The sequence below is a fragment of the Salvelinus fontinalis genome, chromosome 9, assembly GCF_029448725.1.
Source record: "Salvelinus fontinalis isolate EN_2023a chromosome 9, ASM2944872v1, whole genome shotgun sequence".
Lineage (NCBI taxonomy): Eukaryota > Metazoa > Chordata > Actinopteri > Salmoniformes > Salmonidae > Salvelinus > Salvelinus fontinalis.
In genome coordinates, this window is record NC_074673.1 from 26,903,183 (window position 1) to 26,928,966 (window position 25,784).

General features: G+C 43.9%; 1 protein-coding gene across 1 annotated transcript in view; it reads right to left on the reverse strand.

Moving 5' to 3' along the window:
- Positions 1-25,784, reverse strand: part of LOC129862359 (zinc finger protein 536-like) — a 43,038-nt gene that overhangs the window by 15,381 nt on the left and 1,873 nt on the right. The window contains exon 2 of the mRNA XM_055933908.1: positions 1,172-2,988. Coding sequence (XP_055789883.1) covers positions 1,172-2,777 — 1,606 coding nt within the window. The 5' untranslated portion in view covers positions 2,778-2,988. The remainder of the gene's footprint in view (positions 1-1,171; positions 2,989-25,784) is intronic.

Sequence of the window (25,784 nt, forward strand, 5' to 3'; positions counted from 1 at the left end):
TCTGCAAACATTTCTAAAAACCTGTTTCTCACTTATGGATGGCACAAACTGAGATATGGGGGAGGGGAATGTGCAGAGTATATGCAAATTGAATACTGTAGTATTTACTAGAGTTAAAAAAGTTTGTGTTTTTTCAGACTGTAGTGTTTTTGCAAACATTACTGTAGTATATACTATAGTTAAAAAAGTTAGTGTTTTTTCAGACTGTAGTGTTTTTGCGGACATTACTGTAGTATTTACTACAGTGTTTTTATTGCTGATAATACTGCAGTATTTCCTATAGTATTCTACAGTATACTACAACATTCTATAGTAAGTACTACACATGATTGAGGGATACTGCAGTGTGTAGAATAGCATTCTACAGTTTACTACAGAATTCTATAGTAAGTACTGTAGTATTCTATAGTAACATTTAGTATTTCTTCATGTGAGGCAGCTATTTAGAATCCAGACAATGTGTAACTTAACAGGATGCTATGACAAGAAAAGCATGCACCCAGGGAGTCAAATCATCAAAATCACCAGGTGGAACAGAATACTATCAATAAAAATACCAGGTGGTATGTATCAAATAATTAAAAACACCAGATGGCATCCATTAACATCTTGTGCCCCATAGGCAAGGGTTGGGGTGGCGATGGGACTGATATAAAATACTGGAGGCTAATTATCTGTAGCATTCAACATGACAGCATTAAAGTTAATAAGAAAAGAAAGGCCTTTATCCAAGCAACAAATATAACCGATTATATTTGTTGCTTGGATATGCTGATCTACCAACCCTGTGCTTCAAGGCAAGTCCACCTGAGTACATTAGTGAAGTTTAGCCAAAGGCATAGTTTTATCTCCTGATGGAACAACGCGGTTGTATTCCATGCTAGTCTGTGCATGGGAGGAATAGCAAATTGTTTACATCTGAAACTAATGGCATATTTATGGAATTTCTCAAACATCCTATCTATATAAATGTGCCCAAGTCATCATGTGCTGGTCATCTATTTGACCTTGACCATGTATCTGAGGATACATCAATTACTGTAGAATATTGACCATAGAATATAGAATACACATGGTAGATGGACCTATGACAAATAATTGAGAAAACTGGAAACAACAATATCTAAAACAATATGCAACCATTGAGTTGTAAGGAAAGACGGTTATGTACCTGAGACTGAGGAGGGTAGGCTGCTGTTATCCTGGGTACTGCCAGTCTGACAGAGGTCTGGTCCTATGGAGCTCTCCTCCAAGATATGGCTCAGACCTGGGCTACTACTCCTACTAATAGCCTGGGTATCTGGGTTACACACAGGCGCTCGTCGCTCATCTGACACCCTCCACCCAGCCTGGTAGGCCCGCTGCTGTTCCACCTGATCTACAGCCAGTCCTGGTGCCATGACCTGCCAGCCTGGGTAGCTTTTGAGGTTGTTGCTCTCGTTGGCAGGAGCTTGTGGTTGATACTCCACATTGCTCGAACTCAGGGGAGGCGCCAGATGATTCAAACCCAACAAAGAGTGATTATTATCACCCTCCGTCAGTGAATCATGTCCTGGTGCCAGCATCTTACCCAGCATCTCCTTCACCTTCATCCCGATGCCTGCTGTGCCAAGGATCTGCTGGAACTCCGACTGGCCCGCTTTCTCTGCAGAGAGGAACCTGCTGTGGAGGCTTGAGATGTACTGGGAGTAGAGGTTTGTGTAGTGGGCGTCCTGGACTACTCTAGCCATGCTAACAGATACCTGAGGGTCAGCAGGAAGCTGCTTGGTCTTAGCAGAGAGCTTGTTAAGGTGAACCTTCATGTGGTTCTTGAGGAACCAGGGTTCTTTGAAGCGCCGGCTACAGATCTGGCAGCAGTGCTCGAATGAGTCCTTGTGCTTCCGCATGTGTCCCTTGAGGAACCAGGCCTGGCTGAAGGTCTGACCACACACCTTGCAGGGGAACTCCCCACCAGGGGGCTTCAAGCTGCCCACCGCGGAACTCTGACTTTGGGCTGACACGGAGGTGATGTGGGCCGTCTCTACGTGGCTGATGAGCTCCTCCTCCTGGGAGGCTGCGTACTCACACAGGGTGCACTTGTATGGCTTGTGGAGGATACGGATGTGGCGCTCTAGCTCCTGCTGCTTCCTGAACTTTCCTTTGCAGAAGGAGCAGCGGAACCCTGCGGAAGGCTGAGCCTGTGTGTGATCCTCCTGGCCTGTGGTGGTCATCTTGGGGGAGACAGATGGCAGTGAAAAGGTCTCCACAGGGCCAGGGCCTGTGCAAGTCAAGGGGAGCTGGGTGGTGGTAGAAGCAGGCTGTGGCTGCTGGAGCAGGGGATGGGGGATGTGGGGTGGTGGTGGCTGGGTCAGACCACCTATACCACCCCTGATGTGCCTGTCCCTCAGGATGGCCCTCTCCTCCAGCTCGTGGAGCAGCCTGTTCTCCTCTCTGATCCGGCCACGGCCTTTCCCAAGGTTGCCCTGCTTGTGAGTGCGTAAGTGGATCTTGAGGTTGCCTTTCTGCGCTGCCCTGTGGTCACAGTAAGGGCACTTAAAGGGCTTCTCGCCAGTGTGCGTGCGCATGTGCAGTGACAAGATGCTGTTGAAGCGGAAGCGCTTGCCACACAGTGGGCACGGGTACTTCCTGTTCTTGTGCGTGTCTTCCTGGGTGACGTTGACATGGGTCATGTGACCCTGGTTCTGTACCCTCAGGAACTGTGGAAGGTGATCCACCCTCCCATTGATGCCATTTAGAACCCTGGCTGAATCCATCAGCTGATTGGCAAGCAGTGCCATCTGGCCCCTTCAGTGTGACTGCCCTCGTCCAATGGCGTGGTGGCTTTCTATACTCAGGGATCTGTGGACTGTTACAGTGTGGAGGTCAGGGATTGGATGTCCCAGAGTCCTTCAGAAGGTTCTGCTTGTGGTTGATGGAATAGCAACCTTTGACACCTTTTCCTCAGAAAGGGGAGTTGGAGACACCTTCGCATATAATAGAGACTTCCACCTAAAAGAGAGAAAGGAAAAAGACACATAAGGCATGCACATGAACATGAACAATTAGTGCAATAGAGCCCTCATATTACATACATTTAAAGAAAACTCAAAGTAAAAAATATGAAATATTCAACAACAACAACAAAAGGATTAGATGGAAATGCCTTCGGGAAAGTATTCCGACCACTTTACTTGTTCCACATTTTGTTACGTTACAGCCTTATTCTAAAATCCATTAAATAGTTTTTTTCCCCCTCATCAATCTACACACAATCGAGTGTTCTTGGGTATGACGTTACAAGCTTGGCACACCTGTATTTGGGGTTTTTCTCCCATTCTTCTTTGCAGATCCTCTTAAGCTCCTGCGTTGTGGCTGTGTGCTTAAGCACAAGATGGCGCCGATAGAGAGGCAGCATCGCTTCAAGTCCTTAGGAAACTGTGCAGTATTTTGTTTTTTTATCTACTATTTCTTACATTGTTAGTCCAGAAAACCTTAAGTGTTATTACTTACAGCTGGGAAGAACAATTGGATATCAGTGAGATGTCAACTTACCAGCACAACCAGCACTACGGCCAGGAATACAACTTTCCCAAAGCGGATCCTTTGTCTGCACCTCCCAGGGCATTTGAACTGATTCCAGAGGCCGACCCAAAACAACGGAGTCAGAGGAGAGGGTGCCGGAACGGTCTTCTAGTAAGGCTTCGGATGAGCGCACATCACCCACTGCTTCCGAGTATATTACTTGCTAATGTCCAGGGCAAAAGTTGCTTTCCAAAGAGATATCCGGGATTGTAACACACTCTGTTTCACAGAGAAATGGCTAGCTGGGGACATGCTGTCAGAGTCCGTACAGCGCATCGCGCCGACAGGAACAAACATCTCTCTGGTAAGAAGAAGGGCGTGGGTGTATGTTTCATGATTAACGACTCATGGTGTAATTGTAACATACAAGAACTCAAGTCCTTTTGTTCACCTGACCTAGAATTCCTCACAATCAAATGCCGGTTATCGTCACAGCCGTGTATATCACCCCGCAAGCGGATACCAAGACGGCCATCAAGGAACTTCACTGGACTTTATGCAAACTTTATGCAAACCTGAGGCTGCATTTATTGTAGCTGGGGATTTTAACAAAGCTAATCTGAGAACAAGGCTACCTAAATTCTATCAGCATATCGATTGCAGTACATGAGTGAGTAACACACTCGACCACTGCTACTCTAACTGCCGCAATGCATACAAGGCCCTCCCCTGCCCTCCTTTTGGCAAATCTGACCATGACTCCATCTTGTTGCTCCCCTCCTATAGGCAGAAGCTAAAACAGGAAGAGCCAGTGTTTAGGTCTATCCAACACTGGTCTGACCAATCGGATTCCACGCTTCAAGATTGCTTTGATCACGTCAACTGGGATATGTTCCGGGTAGCCTCAGACAATAACATTAACGTATACACTGACTCGGTGAGCGAGTTTATAAGGAAGTGTATAGGAGATGTTGTACCCACTGTGACTATAAAAACCTTCCCAAACCAGAAAAAGTGGATTGATGGCAGCATTCACACAAAATTGAAAGCACGAACCGCCACATTTATTCATGGCAAGGCGACTGGAAACATGACTGAATACAAACAGTGTAGTTACTCCCTCAGTAAGGCAATCAAACAAGCAAATCAAACAAGCCAAAGTGGAGTCGCAATTCAACGGCTCAAACACAGGGTATGTGGCAGGGTCTACAGACAATCACGGATTACAAAAAGAAAACCAGCCCCGTCGCGGACATCGACGTCTAGCTCCCAGACAAATTAAACAACTTCTTTGCGTGCTTTGAGGACAATACAGTGCTACCGACATGGCCCGCTACCAAAGACTGTGGGCTCTCCTTCTCCATGGTTGATGTGAGTAAAACATTTAAACATGTTAACCCTCGCAAGGCTGCCGGCCCAGACGGCATCCCTAGCCGCATCCTCAGAGCATGTGCAGACTAGCGAGTTGGTGTGTTTATGGACATATTCAATCAATCCCTATTCCAATCTGCTGTCCCCACATGCTTCAAGTTGGCCACCATTGTTCCTGTTCCCAAGAAAGCTAAGGTAACTGAACTAAATGACCGAGTAGCACTCACTTCTTCCATCGTGAAGTGCTTTAAGAGACTAGTCAAAGATCATATTACCTCCACCCTACCTGTTACCTTAGACCCACCCCAATTTACTTACCGCCCCTATAGGTCCACAGACGATGCAATCGCCATCACACTGCACACTGCCCTATCCCATCTGGACAAGAGGAATACCTATGTAAGAATGCTGCTCATTGACTACAGCTCAGCATTCAACACCATAGTACCCTCCAAACTCATCATTAAGCTTGAGAGTCTCGACCCCACCCTGTGCAACCGAGTCTCGACCCCACCTGTGCAACTAGGTCCTGGACTTCCTGATGGGCCGCCCACAGGCAGTGAAGGTAGGAAACAACATCTCAACTTCGCTGAGCCTCAACACTGGGGCCCCACAAGGGTGCGTTCTCAGCCCTCTCCTGTACTCCCTGTTCACCCATGACTGTGTAGCTAAGCACGCCCCTAACTCAATCATCAAGATTGATGACGACACTGCAGTGGTAGGCTTAGGTATGATTACCAACAACGACAAGACAGCTATAGGGAGGAAGTGAGGGCCCTCGGAGTGTGATATCAGGAAAAGAACCTCTCACTAAACGTCAGCAAAACAAAAGAGATGATCGTGGACTTCAGGAAACAGCAAAGGGAGCCCCCCCCTATCCACATCGATGGGACAGCAGTGGAGAAGGTGGAAAGTTTTAAGTTCTTCGACAAACTGAAATGGTCCACGCACACAGACAGTGTGGGGAAGAAGCCGCAACAACCCTCACTAACTTTTACAGGTGCACAAATGAGAGCATCCTGTCGAGCTGTATCACAGCCTGGTACGGCAATGGCACTGCCCACAAACGTAGGGCTTTTCAGAGGGTGGTGCGATCTACACAATGCATCAACGGGGGAAAACTACCTGCCCTCCAGGACACCTACAACACCCGATGGTCCTTCTATGTCATGGAACTTCCTGTTGAATCTGCAGACGTGTTGCTGTGCGTTTTGTTGCTGTGCGATTTGCTGCGAACTTTACTTTACTTTGCTAGCTGACAACTTTACGTTTTTTGTTTTGTTTCTGTTTTTAATTACCGTTTATATTTTTAGTTTTTCCATCGCAACTTTTTTCCCTCATTCAACCTTTTCACTCCGGACGCTTTATCTGGACATGGTTCGTCAACACCTTCAACAACCGAAGCTAAGTAGTAACATTAACATGATGTCTTCTAATTGCAGTCGCTGTACTCATAATATACAGGAGAACGATCGCCTTAAGGCGAAAATAGCTGTGCTGCAAGCCCAGCTTCAGACGCAATCGTTAGGCAAGGGTATTTTCAGTGTAGGAAAGGAAGAAACAGCGTCTGTGCCACCAGTAAGTACAGATAGTAACGTTAGTATAAATCCCCCCGCACAGTCCCCGCAGCCGGACAACTTTCTCATGGCTTCTGGAGGGAAATGCTGTTGGAATGCTCAACCGGTGTCGCTCATTCAGCCGACAGAAACTTTCAACCGGTTTTCCCCATTATGTAGCGAGTCGGAGTCTGAGTCTGAGTCTTCTCTTGTCTCTACTCCTCCCGTTACGGGGTCTGAGACGCCGAAGGCTCCCACCGTTAGCTCTGACAAATTGAAAACCCTAGTCATTGGCGACTCCATTACCCGCAGTATTAGACTTAAAACGAATCACCCAGCGATCATACACTGTTTACCAGGGGGCAGGGCTACCGACGTTAAGGCTAATCTTAAGATGGTGCTGGCTAAAGCTAAATCTGGCGAGTGTAGAGAGTATAGAGATATTGTTATCCACGTCGGCACCAACGATGTTAGGATGAAACAGTCAGAGGTCACCAAGTGCAACATAGCTTCAGCGTGTAAATCAGCTAGAAAGATGTGTCGGCATCGAGTAATTGTCTCTGGCCCCCTCCCAGTTAGGGGGAGTGACGAGCTCTACAGCAGAGTCTCAGCACTCAATCGCTGGTTGAAAACTGTTTTCTGCCCCTCCCAAAAGATAGAATTTGTAGATAATTGGCCCTCTTTCTGGGACTCACCCACAAACAGGACCAAGCCTGACCTGCTAAGGAGTGACGGACTCCATCCTACCTGGAGGGGTGCTCTCATCTTATCTACCAACATAGATAGGGCTCTAACTCCTTTAGCCCCACAATGAAATAGGGTGCAGGCCAGGCAGCAGGCTGTTAGCCAACCTGCCAGCTTAGTGGAGTCTGCCAATAGCACAGTCAGTGTAGTCAGCTCAGCCATACCCATTGAGACTGTGTCTGTGCCTCGACCTAGGTTGGGCAAAACTAAACATGGCGGTGTTCGCCTTAGCAATCTTATTAGGATAAAGACCTCCTCCATTCCTGCCATTATTGAAAGAGATCGTGATACCTCACATCTCAAAATATGGTTACTTAATGTTAGATCCCTCACTTCAAAGGCAGTCATAGTCAATGAACTAATCACTTATCATAATCTTGATGTGATTGGCCTGACTGAAACATGGCTTAAGCCTGATGAATTTACTGTGTTAAATGAGGCCTCACCTCCTGGTTACACTAGTGACCATATCCCCCGTGCATCCCGCAAAGGCGGAGGTGTTGCTAACATCTACAATAGCAAATTTCAATTTACAAAAAAAAAAATGGCGTTTTCGTCTTTTGAGCTTCTAGTCATGAAATCTATGCAGCCTACTCAATCACTTTTTATAGCTACTGTTTACAGGCCTCCTGGGCCATATACAGCGTTCCTCTCTGAGTTTCCTGAATTCCTATCAGACCTTGTAGTCATAGCAGATCATATTCTAATTTTTGGTGATTTTAATATTCACATGGAGAAGTCCACAGACCCACTCCAAAAGTCTTTCGGAGCCATCATCGACTCAGTGGGTTTTGTCCAACATGTCTCTGGACCTACTCACTGCCACAGTCATACTCTGGACCTAGTTTTGTCCCATGGAATAAATGTTGTAGATCTTAATGTTTTTCCACATAATCCTGGACTATCGGACCACCATTTTATTACGTTTGCAATCGCAACAAATAATCTGCTCAGACCCCAACCAAGGAGCATCAAAAGTCGTGCTATAAATTCTCAGACAACACAAAAATTCCTTGATGCCCTTCCAGACTCCTTCTGCCTACCCAAGGACGTCAGAGGACAAAAATCAGTTAACCACTTAACTGAGGAACTCAATTTAACCTTGCGCAATACCCTAGATGCAGTTGCACCCCTAAAAACGAAAAACATTTGTCATAAGAAACTAGCTCCCTGGTATACAGAAAATACCCGAGCTTTGAAGCAAGCTTCCAGGAAATTGGAACGGAAATGGCGCCACACAAAACTGGAAGTCTTCCGACTAGCTTGGAAAGACAGTACCGTGCAGTACCGAAGAGCCCTCACTGCTGCTCGATCATCCTACTTTTCCAACTTAATCGAGGAAAATAAGAACAATCCAAAATTTCTTTTTGATACTGTTGCAAAGCTAACTAAAAAGCAGCATTCCCCAAGAGAGGATGGCTTTCACTTCAGCAGTAATAAATTCATGAACTTCTTTGAGGAAAAGATCATGACCATTAGAAAGCAAATTACGGACTCCTCTTTGAATCTGCGTATTCCTCCAGGGCTTAGCTGTCCTGGATCTGCACAGCTCTGCGAGGGCCTGGGATCGGGAGAGACACTTAAGTGTTTTAGTACTATATCTCTTGACACAATGATGAAAATAATCATGGCCTCTAAACCTTCAAGCTGCATACTGGATCCTATTCCTACTAAACTGCTGAAGGAGCTGCTTCCTGTGCTTGGCCCTCCTATGTTGAACATAATAAACAGCTCTCTATCCACCGGATGTGTACCAAACTCACTAAAAGTGGCAGTGATAAAGCCTCTCTTGAAAAAGCCAAACCTTGACCCGGAAAATGTAAAAAACTATCGGCCTATATCGAATCTTCCATTCCTCTCAAAAATTTTAGAAAAAGCTGTTGCGCAGCAACTCACTGCCTTTCTGAAGACAAACAATGTATACGAAATGCTTCAGTCTGGTTTTAGACCCCATCATAGCACTGAGACTGCACTTGTGAAGGTGGTAAATGACCTTTTAATGGCGTCAGACCGAGGCTCTGCATCTGTCCTCGTGCTACTAGACCTTAGTGCTGCCTTTGACACCATCGATCACCACATTCTTTTGGAGAGACTGGAAACCCAAATTGGTCTACACGGACAAGTTCTGGCCTGGTTTAGATCTTACCTGTCGGAAAGATATCAGTTTGTCTCTGTGAATGGTCTGTCCTCTGACAAATCAACTGTACATTTCGGTGTTCCTCAAGGTTCCGTTTTAGGACCACTATTGTTTTCACTATATATTTTACCTCTTGGGGATGTTATTCGAAAACATAATGTTAACTTTCACTGCTATGCGGATGACACACAGCTGTACATTTCAATGAAACATGGTGAAGCCCCAAAATTGCCCTCGCTAGAAGCCTGTGTTTCAGACATAAGGAAGTGGATGGCTGAAAACTTTCTACTTTTAAACTCGGACAAAACAGAGATGCTTGTTCTAGGTCCCAAGAAACAAAGAGATCTTCTGTTAAATCTGACAATTCATCTTGATGGTTGTAAAGTCGTCTCAAATAAAACTGTGAAGAACCTCGGCGTTACTCTTGACCCTGATCTCTCTTTTGACGAACATATCAAGACTGTTTCAAGGACAGCTTTTTTCCATCTACGTAACATTGCAAAAATCAGAAATGTTCTGTCCAAAAATGATGCAGAAAAATTAATCCATGCATTTGTTACTTCTAGGTTAGACTACTGCAATGCTCTACTTTCCGGCTACCCGGATAAAGCACTAAATAAACTTCAGTTAGTGCTAAATACGGCTGCTAGAATCCTGACTAGAACCAAGAAATTTGATCATATTACTCCAGTGCTAGCTTCCCTACACTGGCTTCCCGTTAAGGCAAGGGCTGATTTCAAGGTTTTACTGTTAACCTTTAAAGCGTTACATGGGCTTGCTCCTACCTATCTTTCCGAGTTGGTCCTGCCGTACATACCTACACGTACGCTACGGTCACAAGACGCAGGCCTCCTAATTGTCCCTAAAATTTCTAAGCAAACAGCTGGAGGCAGGGCTTTCTCCTATAGATCTCCATTTTTATGGAACAGTCTGCCTACCCATGTGAGAGACGCAGACTCAGTCTCAACCTTTAAGTCTTTACTGAAGACTTATCTCTTCAGTAGGTCATATGATTGAGTGTAGTCTGGCCCAGGAGTGTGAAGGTGAACGGAAAGGCTCTGGAGCAACGAACCGCCCTTGCTGTCTCTCCAGGGCCGGTTCCCCTCTCTCCACTGGGATTCTCTCTAACCCTGTTACTGGGGCTGAGTCACTGGCTTGCTGGTGCTCTTTCATGCCGTCCCTAGGAGGGGTGCGTCACTTGAGTGGGTTGAGTTACTGACGTGAACTTCCTGTCTGGGTTGGCGCCCCCCCTTGGTTGTGCTGTGATGGAGACCTTTGTGGGCTATACTCGGCCTTGTCTCAGGATTGTAAGTTGGTGGTTGAGGATATCCCTCTAGTGGTGTGGGGGCTGTGCTTTGGCAGAGTGGGTGGGGTTATATCCTTCCTGTTTGGCCCTGTCCGGGGGTTTCTTCGGATGGGGCCACAGTGTCTCCTGACCGCTCCTGTCTCAGCCTCCAGTATTTATGCTGCAGTAGTTTATGTGTCGGGGGGCTAGGGTCAGTTGGTTATACCTGGAATACTTCTCCTGTCTTATCCAGTGTCCTGTGTGAATTTAAGTATGCTCTCTCTAATTCTCTCGTTCTCTCTTTCTCTCTGAGAACCTGAGCCCTAGGACCATACGTCAGGACTACCGGGCATGCTGACACCTTGCTGTCCCCAGTCCGCCCGGCCTTGCTGTTATTCCAGTTTCAACTGTTTCTGCCTGCGGTTACGAAACCCCTACCTGTCCCAGACCTGCTGTTTTCAACTCTTAATGATCGGCTATGAAAAGCCAACTGAGATTTATTCCTGATTATTATTTGACCATGCTTGTCATTTATGAACATTTTGAAAATCTTGGCTCTCTCTAATTTTCTCCTTCTCTCTTTCTCTCGGAGGACCTGAGCCCTAGGACCATACGTCGGGACTACCGGCCGTGGTGACTCCTTGCTGCCCCCAGTCCGCCTGGCCTTGCTGCTATTCCAGTTTCAACTCTTCTGCCTGCGGTTATGGAACCCCTACCTGTCCCAGACCTGCTGTTTTCAACTCTTAATGATCGGCTATGAAAAGCCAACTGAGATTTATTCCTGATTATTATTTGACCATGCTTGTCATTTATGAACATTTTGAAAATCTTGGCTCTCTCTAATTTTCCCCTTCTCTCTTTCTTTCTCTCGGAGGACCTGGGCCCTAGGACCATGCATCGGGACTGCCGCCCGTGGTGACTCCTTGCTGTCCCCAGTCCGCCTGGCCTTGCAGCTATTCCAGTTTCAGCTGTTCTGCCTGCGGTTATGGAACCGCCACCTGTCCCAGACCTGTTGTTTTTCAACTCTTAATGATCAGCTATGAAAAGCCAACTGAAAATTATTCATGATTATTATTTGACCATGCTTGTCACTTATGAACATTTTTGAACATCTTGGCATAGTTCTGTTATAATCTCCACCCGGCACAGCCAGAAGAGGACTGGCCACCCCTCATAGCCTGGTTCCTCTCTAGGTTTCTTCCTAGGTTTTGGCCTTTCTAGGGAGTTTTTCCTAGCCACCGTGCTTCTACACCTGCATTCTAGCTGTTTGGGGTTTTAGGCTGGGTTTCTGTACAGCACTTCGAGATATTATCTGATGTACGAAGGGCTATATAAAATAAAATTGATTGATTGATTGATTGATTGAAGGCAAAAAAGATCAGCAAGGACAATAATCACCCGAGCCACTACCCGTTCACCTCGCTTCCATCCAGAAGGCGAGGTCAGTACAGGTGCATCAGAGCTGGGACAGAGAGATTGAAAAACAGCTTCTATCTCAAGGCGATCAGATTGTTAAAGCCCCCACGAGCACAGAGATGTGGCTGCCTACCCACAGACTTGATATCATTGGCCACTTGAATAAATGGAACACTAGTCACTTTAATAATGCCACTTTAAGAATGTTTACATATCTCTCATTACTCATCTCATATGTACAGCTGAAGTCAGAAGTTTACATACACTTAGGTTGGAGTCATTAAAACTTGTTTTTCAACCACTCCACAAATTTCTTGTTAACAAACTACAGTTTTGGCAAGTTGGTTAGGACATCTACTTTGTGCATGACACAAGTACTTTTCTCAACAACTGTTTACAGACAAATTATTTCACTTATAATTCACTGTATCACAATTCCAGTGGGTCAGAAGTTTACATACACTAAGTTGACTGTGCCTTGAAACAGCTTGGAAAATTCCAGATAATTATGTCATGGCTTTAGAAGCTTCTGATAGGCTAATTGACATCAGTTGAGTCAATTGGAGGTGTACCTGTGGATGTATTTCAAGGCCTACCTTCCAACTCAGTGCCTCTTTGCTTGACATCATGGGAGAATCTAAAGAAATCAGCCAAATTGTAGACCTCCACAAGTCTGGTTCATCCTTGGGAGCAATTTCCAAACGCCTGAAGGTACCACGTTCATCTGTACAAACAATGGTACGCAAGTATAAACACCATGGAACCACGCAGCCGTCATACAGCTCAGGAAGGAGATGCGTTCTGTCTCCTAGAAATGAACGTACTTTGGGGGCGAAAAGTGCAAATCAATCCCAGAACAACAGCAAAGGACCTTGTTAAGATGCTGGAGGAAACAGGTACAAAAGTATATATAACCACAGTAAAACAAGTCCTCTATCGACATAACCTGAAAGGCCGCTCAGCAAGGAAGAAAACCGACATAAAAAAGCCAGACTACGGTTTGCAACTGCACATGGGGACAAATATTGTACTTTTTGAAGAAATGTCCTCTGGTCTGATGAAACAAAAATAGAACTGTTTGGCCATAATGACCATCGTTATGTTTGAAATGAAAAAGGGGGAGGCTTGCAAGCCGAAGAACACCATCCCAACCGTGAAGCATGGGGGTGGCAGTATCATGTTGTGGGGTTGCTTGGCTGCAAGAGAGACTGGTGCACTTCACAAAATAGATGGCATCATAAGGTAGGAAAATTATGTGGATATATTGAAGCAACATCTCAAGACATCAGTCAGGAAGTTAAAGCTTGGTCACACATGGGTCTTCCAAATGGACAATGACCCCAAGCATACTTCCAAAGTTGTGGCAAAATGGCTTAAAAATTCACCCAACTTGTTGTGGGAAGCTTGTGGAAGGCACCTGAAACGTTTGACCTAAGTTAAACAAGTTAAAGGCAATGCTACCAAATACTAATTGAGTGTATGTAAACTTCTGACCCACTAGGAATGGGATGAAAGAAATAAAATCTGAAAGAAATTATTTTCTCTACTGTTATTCTGACATTTCACATGCTTAAAATAAAGTGGTGATCCTAACTGACCTAAAACAAGGAATTTTTACTTGGATTAAATGTCAGGAATTGTGAAAAACTGAGTTTAAATATATTTGATTAAGGTGTATGTAAACTTCCGACTTCAACTGTAAATACTGTATACTGTATCCTTCACTATCTGTTCTTTATTATCTATTTTATCTTAGCCGCTCTGTCACTGCTCATCCATATATTTTATACTTGTATAATATCATCCCATTCTTTTACTAGATTGTGTGTATTAGGTTTTGTTGTGGAATCTATTAGAAATTAGTTTTTTGCTGTGGAATTGTTAGATATTACCTGTCAGATACTGCTGCACTGTCAGATCTAGAAGCATACGCATTTCGCTACACTCACAATAACATCTGCTAACCATGTGTATGTGACCAATAAAATTTGATTTGATTTGATTTTCTTAGCGTCGTTGTCCTGTTGGAAGGTAAACCTTCTCCCCAGTCTGAGGTCCTGAGTGCTCTGGAGCAAGTTTTCATCAAGGATCTCTCTGTACTTCGCTCCGTTCATCTTTGCCTCGATCCTGACTTGTCTCCCAGTCCCTGCCGCTGAAAAACATCCCCACAGTATGATGCTGCCACCACCATGCTTCACCGTAGGGATGGTGTCAGGTTTACTCCAGACGTGACACTTGGCATTCAGGCCAAAGAGTTCAATCTTGGTTTCATTAGATCAGACAATCTTGTTTCTCATGCTCTGAGAGTCTTTAGGTGTATTTTGCCAAACTTCAGGCTGACTGTCATGTGACTTTTACTGAGGAGTGGCTTCCGTCTGGCCACTCTACAATAAAGGCCTACTTGGTGGAGTGCTGCAGAGAAAGGAACTCTAGAGTTCTTTCAGAGTGCCCATCTGGTTCTTGGTTACCTCCCTGACCAAGGCCCTTCTCCCCCAATTGCTCAGTTTGGCCGGGCAGCCAGCTCTAGGAAGAATCTTGGTAGTTCCTTCTTCAATTTAAAAATGGTGGAGGCCACTGTGTTCTTGGGGCCCTTCAATGCTGCAGAAATGTTTTGGTACTCTTCCCCAGATCTGTGCCTTGACACAATCCTTTCTCTGAGCTCTACGGACAATTCAAGACTATCTTACCAACAGGACATTAAAAACTGAAACATCATATGTTTCACTGAGTCGTGGCTGAACGAAGACACAGATAATATAGAACAAAACTCTAGACCACCTTTACTCCACACACAGAGACACATACAAAGCTCTCCCTCGCCCTCCATTTGGCAAATCTGACCATAATTCTATCCTCCTGATTCCTGCTTACAATGCAAAAACTAAAGCAGGAAGTACCAGTGTCTCACTCAATACGCTACACTACAGTGACCGTATGTACATATCCCAACCAGAAACCATGGATAACAGGCAACATCCGCACCGAGCTAAAGGCTAGAGCTGCATCTTTCAAGGAGCGGGACACTAATCCGGACTCTTATTAGAAATCCCGCTATGCCCTCTAACGAACCATCAAACAGGTAAAGGGACAATACAGGACAAAGATTGAATACTGCTACACCAGCTCTGACGCTCCTCGGATGTGGCAGGGCTTGGAAACTATTGCGGACTACAAAGGGAAACCCAGCCATGAGCTGCCCAGTGACACGAGCCTACCAGATGAGCTAAATGCCTTTGATGCTCGCTTTGAGGCAAGCAACACTGAAGCATGCATGAGAGCACCAGCTGTTCCGGACGACTGTGTGATCACGCTCTCCGTAGTCGATGTGAGGAAGACCTTTAAACATTCACAAGGTCGCAGGGCCAGACGGATTACCCGAACGTGTACTCAGAGCATGCGCGGACCAACTGGCAAGTGTCTTCAATGACATTTTCAACCTCTTCCTGACCGAGTCTGTAATAGCTAACCGTTTCAAACAGACCACCATAGTCCCGGTGCCCAAGAAAGCGAAGGTAACCTGCCTAAATGACTACCGCCCTGTAGCACTCACGTCAGTGCCATGAAGTGCTTTGTAAGGCTGGTCATGGCTCACATCATCCCAAAAAACCCAGACCATTTTGTGCCTGTAATCGAGCCCACAAATTCTGATGCTCCAGAACTAGTCTAAAGAAGGCCAGTTTTAATGCTTCTTTAATCAGGACAACATTTTTCAGCTGTGCTAACATAAGTGCAAAAGGGTTTCTAACACTCAACTAGCCTTTTAAAATTATGAACTTGGATTAGCTAACATTGGAACACTGGAACACAGGAACACAGGAACACAGAGTGATGGTTGCTGATAATGGGCATCTATACGCCTATGAAGATATTCCATAAAAAATCTGCCATTTCCTGCAACAAAAGTCATTTACAACATTAACAATGTCTACACTGTATGTCTGATCAATTTGATGTTATTTTAATGGACAAAAATGTTTATTTTCTTTCAAAAACAAGGACAAGTCTAAGTGACCCCAAACATTCGAAAGGTAGTGTATGTACTGGGCGGTGTCAGAAATGGTCAAAGACTCCAGTCACCCAAGTCATAGACTGTTCTCTCTGCTACCGCACGACAAGTGGTACCCGGAGCGCCACGTCTAGGTCCAAAAGGCTCCTTAACAGCTTCTACCCCATGTTTTAAGACTGCTGAACAATTAATCAAATGGCCACCTGAACTATTTACATTGACCCCCCCCATTTATTTTACAGTGCTGCTACTCGCTGTTTATTATCTATGCATAGTCACTTCACCCCTACTTACATGTACAAATTACCTCGACTAAGCTGTACCCCCGCACATTGACTCGGTACCGGTACCTCCTGTACATAGCCTCGTTAATGTTATTTTATTGTGTTACTTTTTATTCTATTTTTTACTTTAGTTAATTTAGTAAATCTTTTCGTGACTCTATTTCTTGAACTGCATTGTTGATTAAGGGCTTGTAAGTAAGCAGTTCACATATACAACACCTGTTGTATTCGGCACATGTGACAAATAAAATTGTACTTGATTTGAATTCATTTGACCTCATGGATTGGTTTTAACTCTGACATGCACTGTCAACTGAAGGGATCTTATATAGACAGGTGTGTTCTTTTTCAAATCTTGTCCAATTGAATTGAATTTACCACAGGTGTACTCCAATCAAGTTGTAGAAACATCTCAAGAATGATCAATGGAAACAGGATGCACCTGTTTTGGCCTTTCTAGGGAGTTTTTCCTAGCCACCGTGCTTCTACACCTGCATTGCTTGCTGTTTGGGGTTTTAGGCTGGGTTTCTGTACAGCACTTCGAGATATTAGCTGATGTACGAAGGGCTATATAAAATAAACTTGATTGATTGATTGACCTGTGCTCAATTTCGAGTCTCATAGCAAAGGGCCTGAATACTTATGTAGAGGTATTTCTGGGGGTTTTCAATCTAAAAACCTGTTTTCGCCTTGGCGTTATGGGGTATTGTGTCTAGATTGTAACAAACCAAAAAAAAATATTCAATCAATTTTAGAATAACGCTGTAACTTTAAAAAATGGGGGAAAAGTCAAGGGGTCTGAATACTTTTCGAAGGCACTGTATCTGACAAATCAAATATGTACGTTGTTAACATGCTTTGATAATTTTCGCATGGAACTAATGCACCTGAAATAGGTCATCAAGCAGAGTAAAACAAATGCTGTGTGTCTCTTCTTCCTGTCTTTAGTATATTTTTGGTCTCAGCTTATTGTTGAAGGATGCTAAAATGCTGATTACTTCTAACCACAGTCTTCCTCTCCATATATATCGACTCTACTATGATGTGAGGTAGAAATCTGTCTCTTGATCTCCTTTTAGACGGACAGTAAGTAGCTACAATACTTAACAGTCTTTGCTGCAGGTCCAGTGGTTGCTTTGAAACAACCCTCTGTGCTCAACATAAGAGGTCACTAAACTCTCAACGAGTAACGAGGGAACTTAGTAACTTTAAGAAACGAGTACAAATAAAAGTCCAAGGAGAAGAAATCAAAAAATCTGTTCAAATGGAATTAAACATAACCTCCTCTCCTCTTCTCCACCCACTCCCTCTCCATTTCTCTGTACTAACAAACAAAGAGGCAAATTTTCAACGTTCTACAATAGTAGAGGTCACATATTAGAGCATACACTGCTTTAGTGCAGTACCAAAGGGCATGGAACATAGCCTGCATTGTCCACACAGAATTAACACAGGCTTACATCATCCAGGGCTCAAACCTCAGTAATGAAAAGGATGTATATTGTAACACACAGATAAAGAGCTACCCTGCAAGCTTAAGTCCAAACAGTACTCTGTTCCCATGTCTGATCTACAGTACCAGTTCTTCAAATATCCACCCTTTGCCTTGATGACAGCTTTGCACACTCTTGGCATTCTCTAAACCAGCAGTTAGGAAAGCTAGCTTTTTCAAACAGAAATTTGCATCCTGTAGCTCTAACTCCAAAAAGTTTTGGGACACTGTAAAGTCCATGGAGAATAAGAGCACCTCCTCCCAGCTGCCCACTGCACTGAAGCTAGGAAACACAGTCACCACCGATAAATCCACAATAATCGAGAATTTCAATAAGCATTTCTATACGGCTAGCCATGCTTTCCTACTGGCTACCCCATCCCCGGCCAACAGCTCCGCATCCCCCACAGCTACTTGCCCAAGCCTCCCGAGCTTCTCCTTCACCCAAATCCAGATAGCAGATGTTCTGAAAGAGCTGAAAACCTGGACCCGTACAAATCAGCTGGGCTAGACAATCTGGACCCTCTCTTTTTAAAATGATCCGCCGCCATTGTTGCAAATCCTATTACCAGTCTGTTCAAGCTCTCTTTCGTATTGTCCGAGATTCCTAAAGATTGGAAAGCTGCCGTGGTCATCCCCCTCCTCAAAGCGGTTGACACTCTAGACCCAACTGTTATAGACCTATATCCATCCTGCCCTGCCGTTCTAAAGTCTTCGAAAGCCAAGTTAACAAACAGATCACTGACCATTTCGAATCCCACCGTACCTTCTCCGCTGTGCAATCCGGTTTCCGAGCTGGTCACGGGTGCACCTTAGCCACGCTCAAGGTACTAAAGGATATCATAACCGCCATCAATAAAAGACAGTACTGTGCAGCCGTCTTCATCAACCTGGCCAAGGCTTTAGACTCTGTCAATCACCTTATTCCTATCGGCAGACTGAACAGCCTTGGTTTCTCAAATGACTGCCTCGCCTGGTTCACCAACTACTTCTCAGATAGAGTTCAGTGTGTCAAATTGGAGGGCCTGTTGTCCAGACCTCTGGCAGTCTCTTTGGGGGTACCACAGGGTTCAATTCTCGGGCCGGCTCTCTTCTCTGTATATATCAACGGTGTCGCTCTTGCTACGGGTGATTCTTTGATCAACCTCTACGCAGACAACACCATTCTGTATACATCTGGCTCTTCTTTGGACACTGTGTTAACAAACCTCCAAACGAGCTTCAATGCCATAAAACACTCCTTCCGTGGCCTCCAACTGCTCTTAAACGCTAGTAAAACTAAATGCATGCTCTTCAACCGATCGCTGCCCACACCCGCCCGCCTGACTAGCGTCACTACTCTGGATGGTTCTGACTTAGAATATGTGGACAACTACAAATACCTAGGTGTCTGGCTAGACTGTAAACTCTCCTTCCAGACTCACATTAAGCATATCCAATCCAAAATTAACTCTAGAATCGGCTTCCTATTTTGCAACAAAGCCTCCTTCACTGACGCTGCCAAACATACCCTCGTAAAACTGACTATCCTACCGATCCTCAACTTTGGCGATGTCATTTATAGCCTCCAACACTCTACTCAGCAAAGTGGATGCAGTCTATCACAGTGCCATCAGTTTTGTCACCAAAGCCCCATATACCACCCACCACTGCGACCTGTATGCTCTCGTCGGCTGGCCCTCGCTACATATTCGTCGCCAGACCCACTGGCTCCAGGTCATCTATAAGTCTATGCTAGGTAAAGCTCCTCCTTATCTCAGCTTACTGGTCACCATAACAACACCCACCCGTAGGACGCGCTCCAGCAGGTATATCTCACTGGTCATTCCCAAAGCCAACACCTCTTTGGCTGCCTTACCTTCCATTTCTCTGATGCCAATGACTGGAACGAATTGCAAAAATCACTGAAGTTGGGGACTTATATCTCCCTCACTAACTTTAAGCATTAGCTATCTGAGCAGCTTACCGATCGCTGCAGCTGTACACAGCCCATCTGTAAATAGCCCATCTGACTACCTACCTCATCCCCATATTGTTTTTATTTACTTTTTTGCTCTTTTGCACACCAGTATTTCTACTTGCACATCTATCACTCCAGTGTTGATTTGCTCAATTGTAATTACTTCGCTACTATGGCCTATTTATTGCCTTACCTCCTTACTCCATTTGCACACACTGTATATATATTTTTCTATTGTGTTATTTACTGTACTTTTGTTTATCCCAAGTGTAACTCTGTGTTGTATGTGTCACACTGCTTTGATTTATCTTGGCCATGTCACAGTTGTAAATGAGAACTTGTTCTCAACTGGCCTACCTGGTTAAATAAAGGTTAAATATATATTTTTTTTAAAGGCCCTGTATTCAGAAAGAGTGCTAGTATAGGATTAGTTTAGCTTTTTAGATAATAATGAATAAAAAATGATATGGACAGCGGGGACTTGATCCCAGATCAGAAATCTTACTCACATTTTGAATACATACCCTTAAATATACAACCTAATCCTCCTGAAGCTAAGCACATTTGACAGGTGTGAGAGAAACATTGAAAGATATCCACCACTTGTTTAAGGTGTTGTTCTGATCATCTAAGTGTGTAATCACAAGGCTTAGAACCATGATCAGGTGGTAGTTAATATGACAGGCTCGGTGGTGGTGGAGGACGACAGGGTTGCTAAGGAAGCGAATAGGCAGACCTGTCAGGTACCATCTTTCAGAGTGAAGTACACTCTTTCAGGGGGAGATTGAGAAAGAGGGTGATTGTATAAAGCCTCGTGTCACGTGATTGGGCTCCCCAGATGTGGCCATATACATGCTAATGCTATGTATTTTGAATATTCATTGTTGGGTGGGTTTGCTCATTGACCAACTGCTCATATCAACCATTTAACAGTCCTAGAGCATTGGACAGATATCCAACAGACATTGGACAGATATAAAAACAATTGTAAACAAGATTCTGATTTCAGCATGTTCTAATTTCAAGTATGGGTATGGTTTTTGATGCAATGTTGCACCTTTTCAGCAGTGCAACTGTGGTAAAAGAAAATACCACACATTTGCTGAGCCTGCAATTGCTTTTCACACACAACAAACAGCGACCTAAACCAAGTCCAATAACAACATAGTACCACAGTAATGTTGTGACCTATATACTAAAGTCATTTTTACATAAACAAAGAGCAAAGAAAACTGCAGATACAGTAGTTGGCCCACATGACTGAATAACCCAGATTCCTTGGTTAGCATTGTGTCATCATGATCACCAAAGAAATCATGTTCTCAATCCTTGAAGTGAAATGTCACATTTAAAACTTCTATGGACATAAAAAGGACTCGAAATAACTTAAATGACTCATTTAAAAAATTGGAGCAAGTATAAAAATCTACATTTTAAAAATCTAAGTATAGGCACTCTGCTTATCCACATATACATTTTAGTCATTTAGCAGATGCTCTTATACAGATCGACTAGGGTTAAGTGCCTTGCTCAAGGGCACATTGTCAGATTTTTTACCTAGTCTCAGGCTTTCAAACCAGCGACCAGTCGGGTACTGGCCCAACGCTGTTAACCACTAGGCTACCTGCCGCCCCACCCAGCCTGTGGATTGTCAAACTGTGGATGAAGTCCTTTTACTACAGCAGAGGGTAGACATACTGATAATGCACCTGACCACCATGGCCTATCTAGCCCTAGACAGAAGATAACACAAATATACACACAGCTCTTTTGACAAGGGGATTAATGAGAACCTATAGGAGCTTCGCTGTAGGCATCCTGAAACAGAACGGCCTAACCAGCCCCACTCCTTACTGGACCACTACGTTGCACAGAAAGAGCACACATTTTTGCAACCCTTCTCATGAGTAGTCTCTTTCTGCACACGTGAGCAATAGAGAAGACTCATAAAGGCACGTGCATTTATTGTGTATGTAGTATATTTACCACTCTTTTGGTGGGAAATATCAACATTTCATGTAGCTTATTCTAGCAAACAATATGTAAATTGTCAAATAAAGGAGGCAGAGGCAAACAATGCCTTCATTCCCAAAAATGCAAGACAGTGAGACAGGGATCATGGTGATCTGTTTTGGCCTGACAATCACACACTGTGTGATTTGAGCTACACACGTTTAACATGGCTTTGACTCAGTGTGTGCACACATAAGGCATGTGTACACAGCACCATCAGGAAACACACACACACTGATATTAAATCACTACTGTGTAAACAGTTGCTCTTGTTTGCATAGACCAACTGTTCATTCTGGACACAAACAAAGCTCTGGCTTATATCACGGGAAGTGTTAACAGTGGGACAGACATGGAGGGGATGTCTTGCACGTGAGTAGTGCATCAGTGTATCCACATGGTGTATTCCTCTTCAGATGGTTAGACTCTGCAGGGGAACAGCGCTCTCCAACCATCTCCAACGCAACTCAGAACAGCATCAGTCCAGATACAGTGGCCAAATCCTTCACTCTCACCAACCACCATGTAATTTCACAAGGACATCCTCCATAGTGTTCTCTTCAGAAAGTGCACTCCATTTATAGTGAATGTGGGTTTTAGTGATCAATAAGACCCCAAGAAGGAGGAGCTGACAGCAGTTTACACAGCAGTTCTCAGAAGCACTAGAACAAAAGTAATTAACCAAGTCATCACAAAATCACAGCAGGCCTACTTATCTCAAAACAAAACATCCACCAGTAGACTATGGTGTAGCAGTCATAATTATAAAATGACTTATTTTACAATACTGGCTAAGTAGTTTACATACTGTCATCAGTGACCAAATCATATTTTCATAATTTCACTGATTGAGCTCATCAACCCAGTAGGATCTCTGTGTTGTGCTTGTTGTGCTCAGGGAACAACTGGGCTCAGAGAATTAGCCTTTATTTTAGCAAACATTATTACATGTACCCTTCTACTGCTGCCATGAGGCTACCTTCTCATTTTACTTTATTGTGCTAATTTGTGCATTAGATAGATTACACACACACAAAAAAAACATGGGCGTGTCAATATTTGCGATTGAGATTTTAGAGATTGTGGTCCATACGTTTAGCTATTAAGCTCCACTTCACCGTGGTGTATAAACACATTGCAGTATGGCTAAGTAGAATGGATGTAACCAGCATTTTCAGATTTCAGGTTAAACTTTTCTATGCCCCCAGTGCACTATGACAATGACCTTACACTTTGGTCAAGCTTGATACATTGAAGGGCCATTTGGTGCAAAGGATTTTCTTCATGCGTATTTGGCCATACATAATCTCCAGTCTAAACTGCATGTCAAATGCGTTCCTAAGGTGAAGTAATTTTTCTCTCATGGTCCTATGAGGCAGCTAGCTGTCACCATGTGTTGCCAATAAAGCCAATAGTTTAATGAGGCAGCTGTTGGATTTTCACTAATCACTCTACCCTGATTACTCTGATGAGTGGATGATGCTCTTAAATGATCACCCTGCAATGATTTTTTTGTGCAAAATAATTATTATCTCCCAAAGTACTGCAGCTGCACCGCCTGCAATAATTACAAATAGAACAGGGTGCCTTCTATCATACCTTATAATCACTTATTATTATAAGAGACAATGCTGAGTGAAATCATGGTTTCTGGTGGCATGCATTGAAACGCATGGCTTTCTCGTGGCTTTCTTTTGCAAAATAACTACTTATTTTACCAAATAATTATCAATATATAACACCATATTCACTGTATTACAAGTAAAAACTAGCAGATCTATTTTGCTCCAGCAGCTAGCATAATCTGTCTGTTCGCAAATTCACCTGTGGGAACATGGCAGCTCTCAACACCCGACAACAGAAAGCATTGGCAGCTACTATCCGAGAGATTGTTCGTGAGGAAATTACCTCGATTTGGAATTAAAACCGGTAAATGAATCTCTTGCACTGCTCACTTCTAAAGTGGATACATACTCAACTAAAGTGGAAAGTTTGGAGACAGTGGCCAATGTGACAGAGGGTCGACTCAATGATATGGAAACAGTACGAACTAAGCTAGAAGGGGAAATCAATCTCCCACCAAAAAAGAATCACTCGAAAATCATTCCAATAAAATAAATATGTTGGTCACAGGACTTGAAACTGGTGTGGAAGCCAGCAACACAACTTCCTTCATGAGCAGTCTTTTCTCTGAACTGTTTGGGCGGGAGAAGCTGGGTCCCATGCCGCTGATAAACATTGCGCACCGCACGCACAGGTCTTCTCCGCAACAGATCCTGGTGTATGATCGTACGAATCCACAGTTTTGAAGTGCAAATTGTTCTCCTCGCAGCAGAATCGGGGGCTCTGACCTATGCTGAGAAGAGGATCAGCATCTAGCCAGATCTTAGGGCCGAGCTGCTGAAACAGAGGGCGACCTACAACGAGGTGAGACCCCAGCCACGCAAGCTAAACCCGAGATGCGGCTTCATTCACCGGGCAAAACTCATCTTGACCTTCCCGAATACAACACACGTTTTCCACTGCCAAGGAGGCTCAAGACTTATTGTAGAAGCACATCAAGCCCAACACACAAGGAGATGAAACGACAGATACAGGCTATCCCTAATTTGACTGGCTCAATACTCAGGTATGCTATCCATGCACAATGGCTATGATGCTGCCCTCAGCATAAGACAATGATGACACCCTCTTAATTGGATAAAAGGAACACTATTATTATTACAATATTGCTGAACATTGGACATCGTTATTATTATAATGCCTATGGTACAGGACATTTAGATAATGATAACACCACGCCAGTTAATGAACAATGGACAAGATATTAAAGTGTCATACAATATATACATTGTAATATACTGGGAGAACTGGGGCTGCTTCCTTGTGGGACTATGGCATCCCTATATGGGCTTAATATGACAATATAAATTGGAATCTTGGTCAATAGAAACTTTGTAAAAATAATATCTAATGCTGAGTGGAGCAGGTCTGTAAAGACAGTATTCGGAAATGGTAACACATTATTTGAGTGCCTACATAAAGACTTCATAAGACATTCATATCCCGTTAATAGCCCATTCATAAGCAGTGCATACGAAAAGCTTATATCAACACACGCAAGTTAATGTTTTTTCACAGTAATGTCATTTATACTGCAATTATAATTAACCCTAACTTATGGAATTCTTAATGGGATTCATCATAAAATACCTGCTTTGGTTTTCACAATATCTAGTCAGAAGTCTTTCAGCCAAGGTGTTGTGGTATTGACAGTGCATAATGTGTGAGGAACCCTGATAATCAGTGCAGGGAGGGTAGTAGACTTCATATCGGATCCCCTTGGATCTGTTGTTGCCCTCACCCATCCCCCTCGCCCAGTATCGGCCTGGCAGACACAATTAACATTTCCATAAAAACAATTCTCTGCCTCCAATAGTCCAATGCAATTTGTTTTCAATCTCTGTTCATTAATCATTGTTTAAGTCGGTGAGCCATCTCATACTCTCTGCCATCTGCACTCAGCTGTGTTACCGAGATGACACCTCGCCTCTTAATCGAAACTGACAGCCAAGAAGACGCCTGTCCAAATAGCTTTCTGCATACTGTATGTGCACCCCTTCTCCACTCAACATCCCTCATTCCTGCCGTCAGGTAAAAGCCGGTGATTCAATGGATTCTAATTAATCTAAGAGGTGTGGTCACGCAAAGCACACACAAAGGCACACACACACGTGCACATGAAATGCACTTTCTAAATGATGACATGCAAAGCTATGGCTGCTCGTAAAGAAAAAAAGAAAACAACAAACGCAACGACAAAGGAATCTCATACATTCCACAATTTGTTCAAGCTGACAGGAGTCTTTTTCTCCTGTTAAATGTTCCTATGCAAAACTATTGTTTTCCTGGATTTGGGAGAAAGGTTATTAATTATTCACTGTTTAGTATCCTTGTAGGAGGGAGCTGTGCTTTTCATGCCATTGCCTCATAGTTCACACAGACTTAAGGCCATGGAA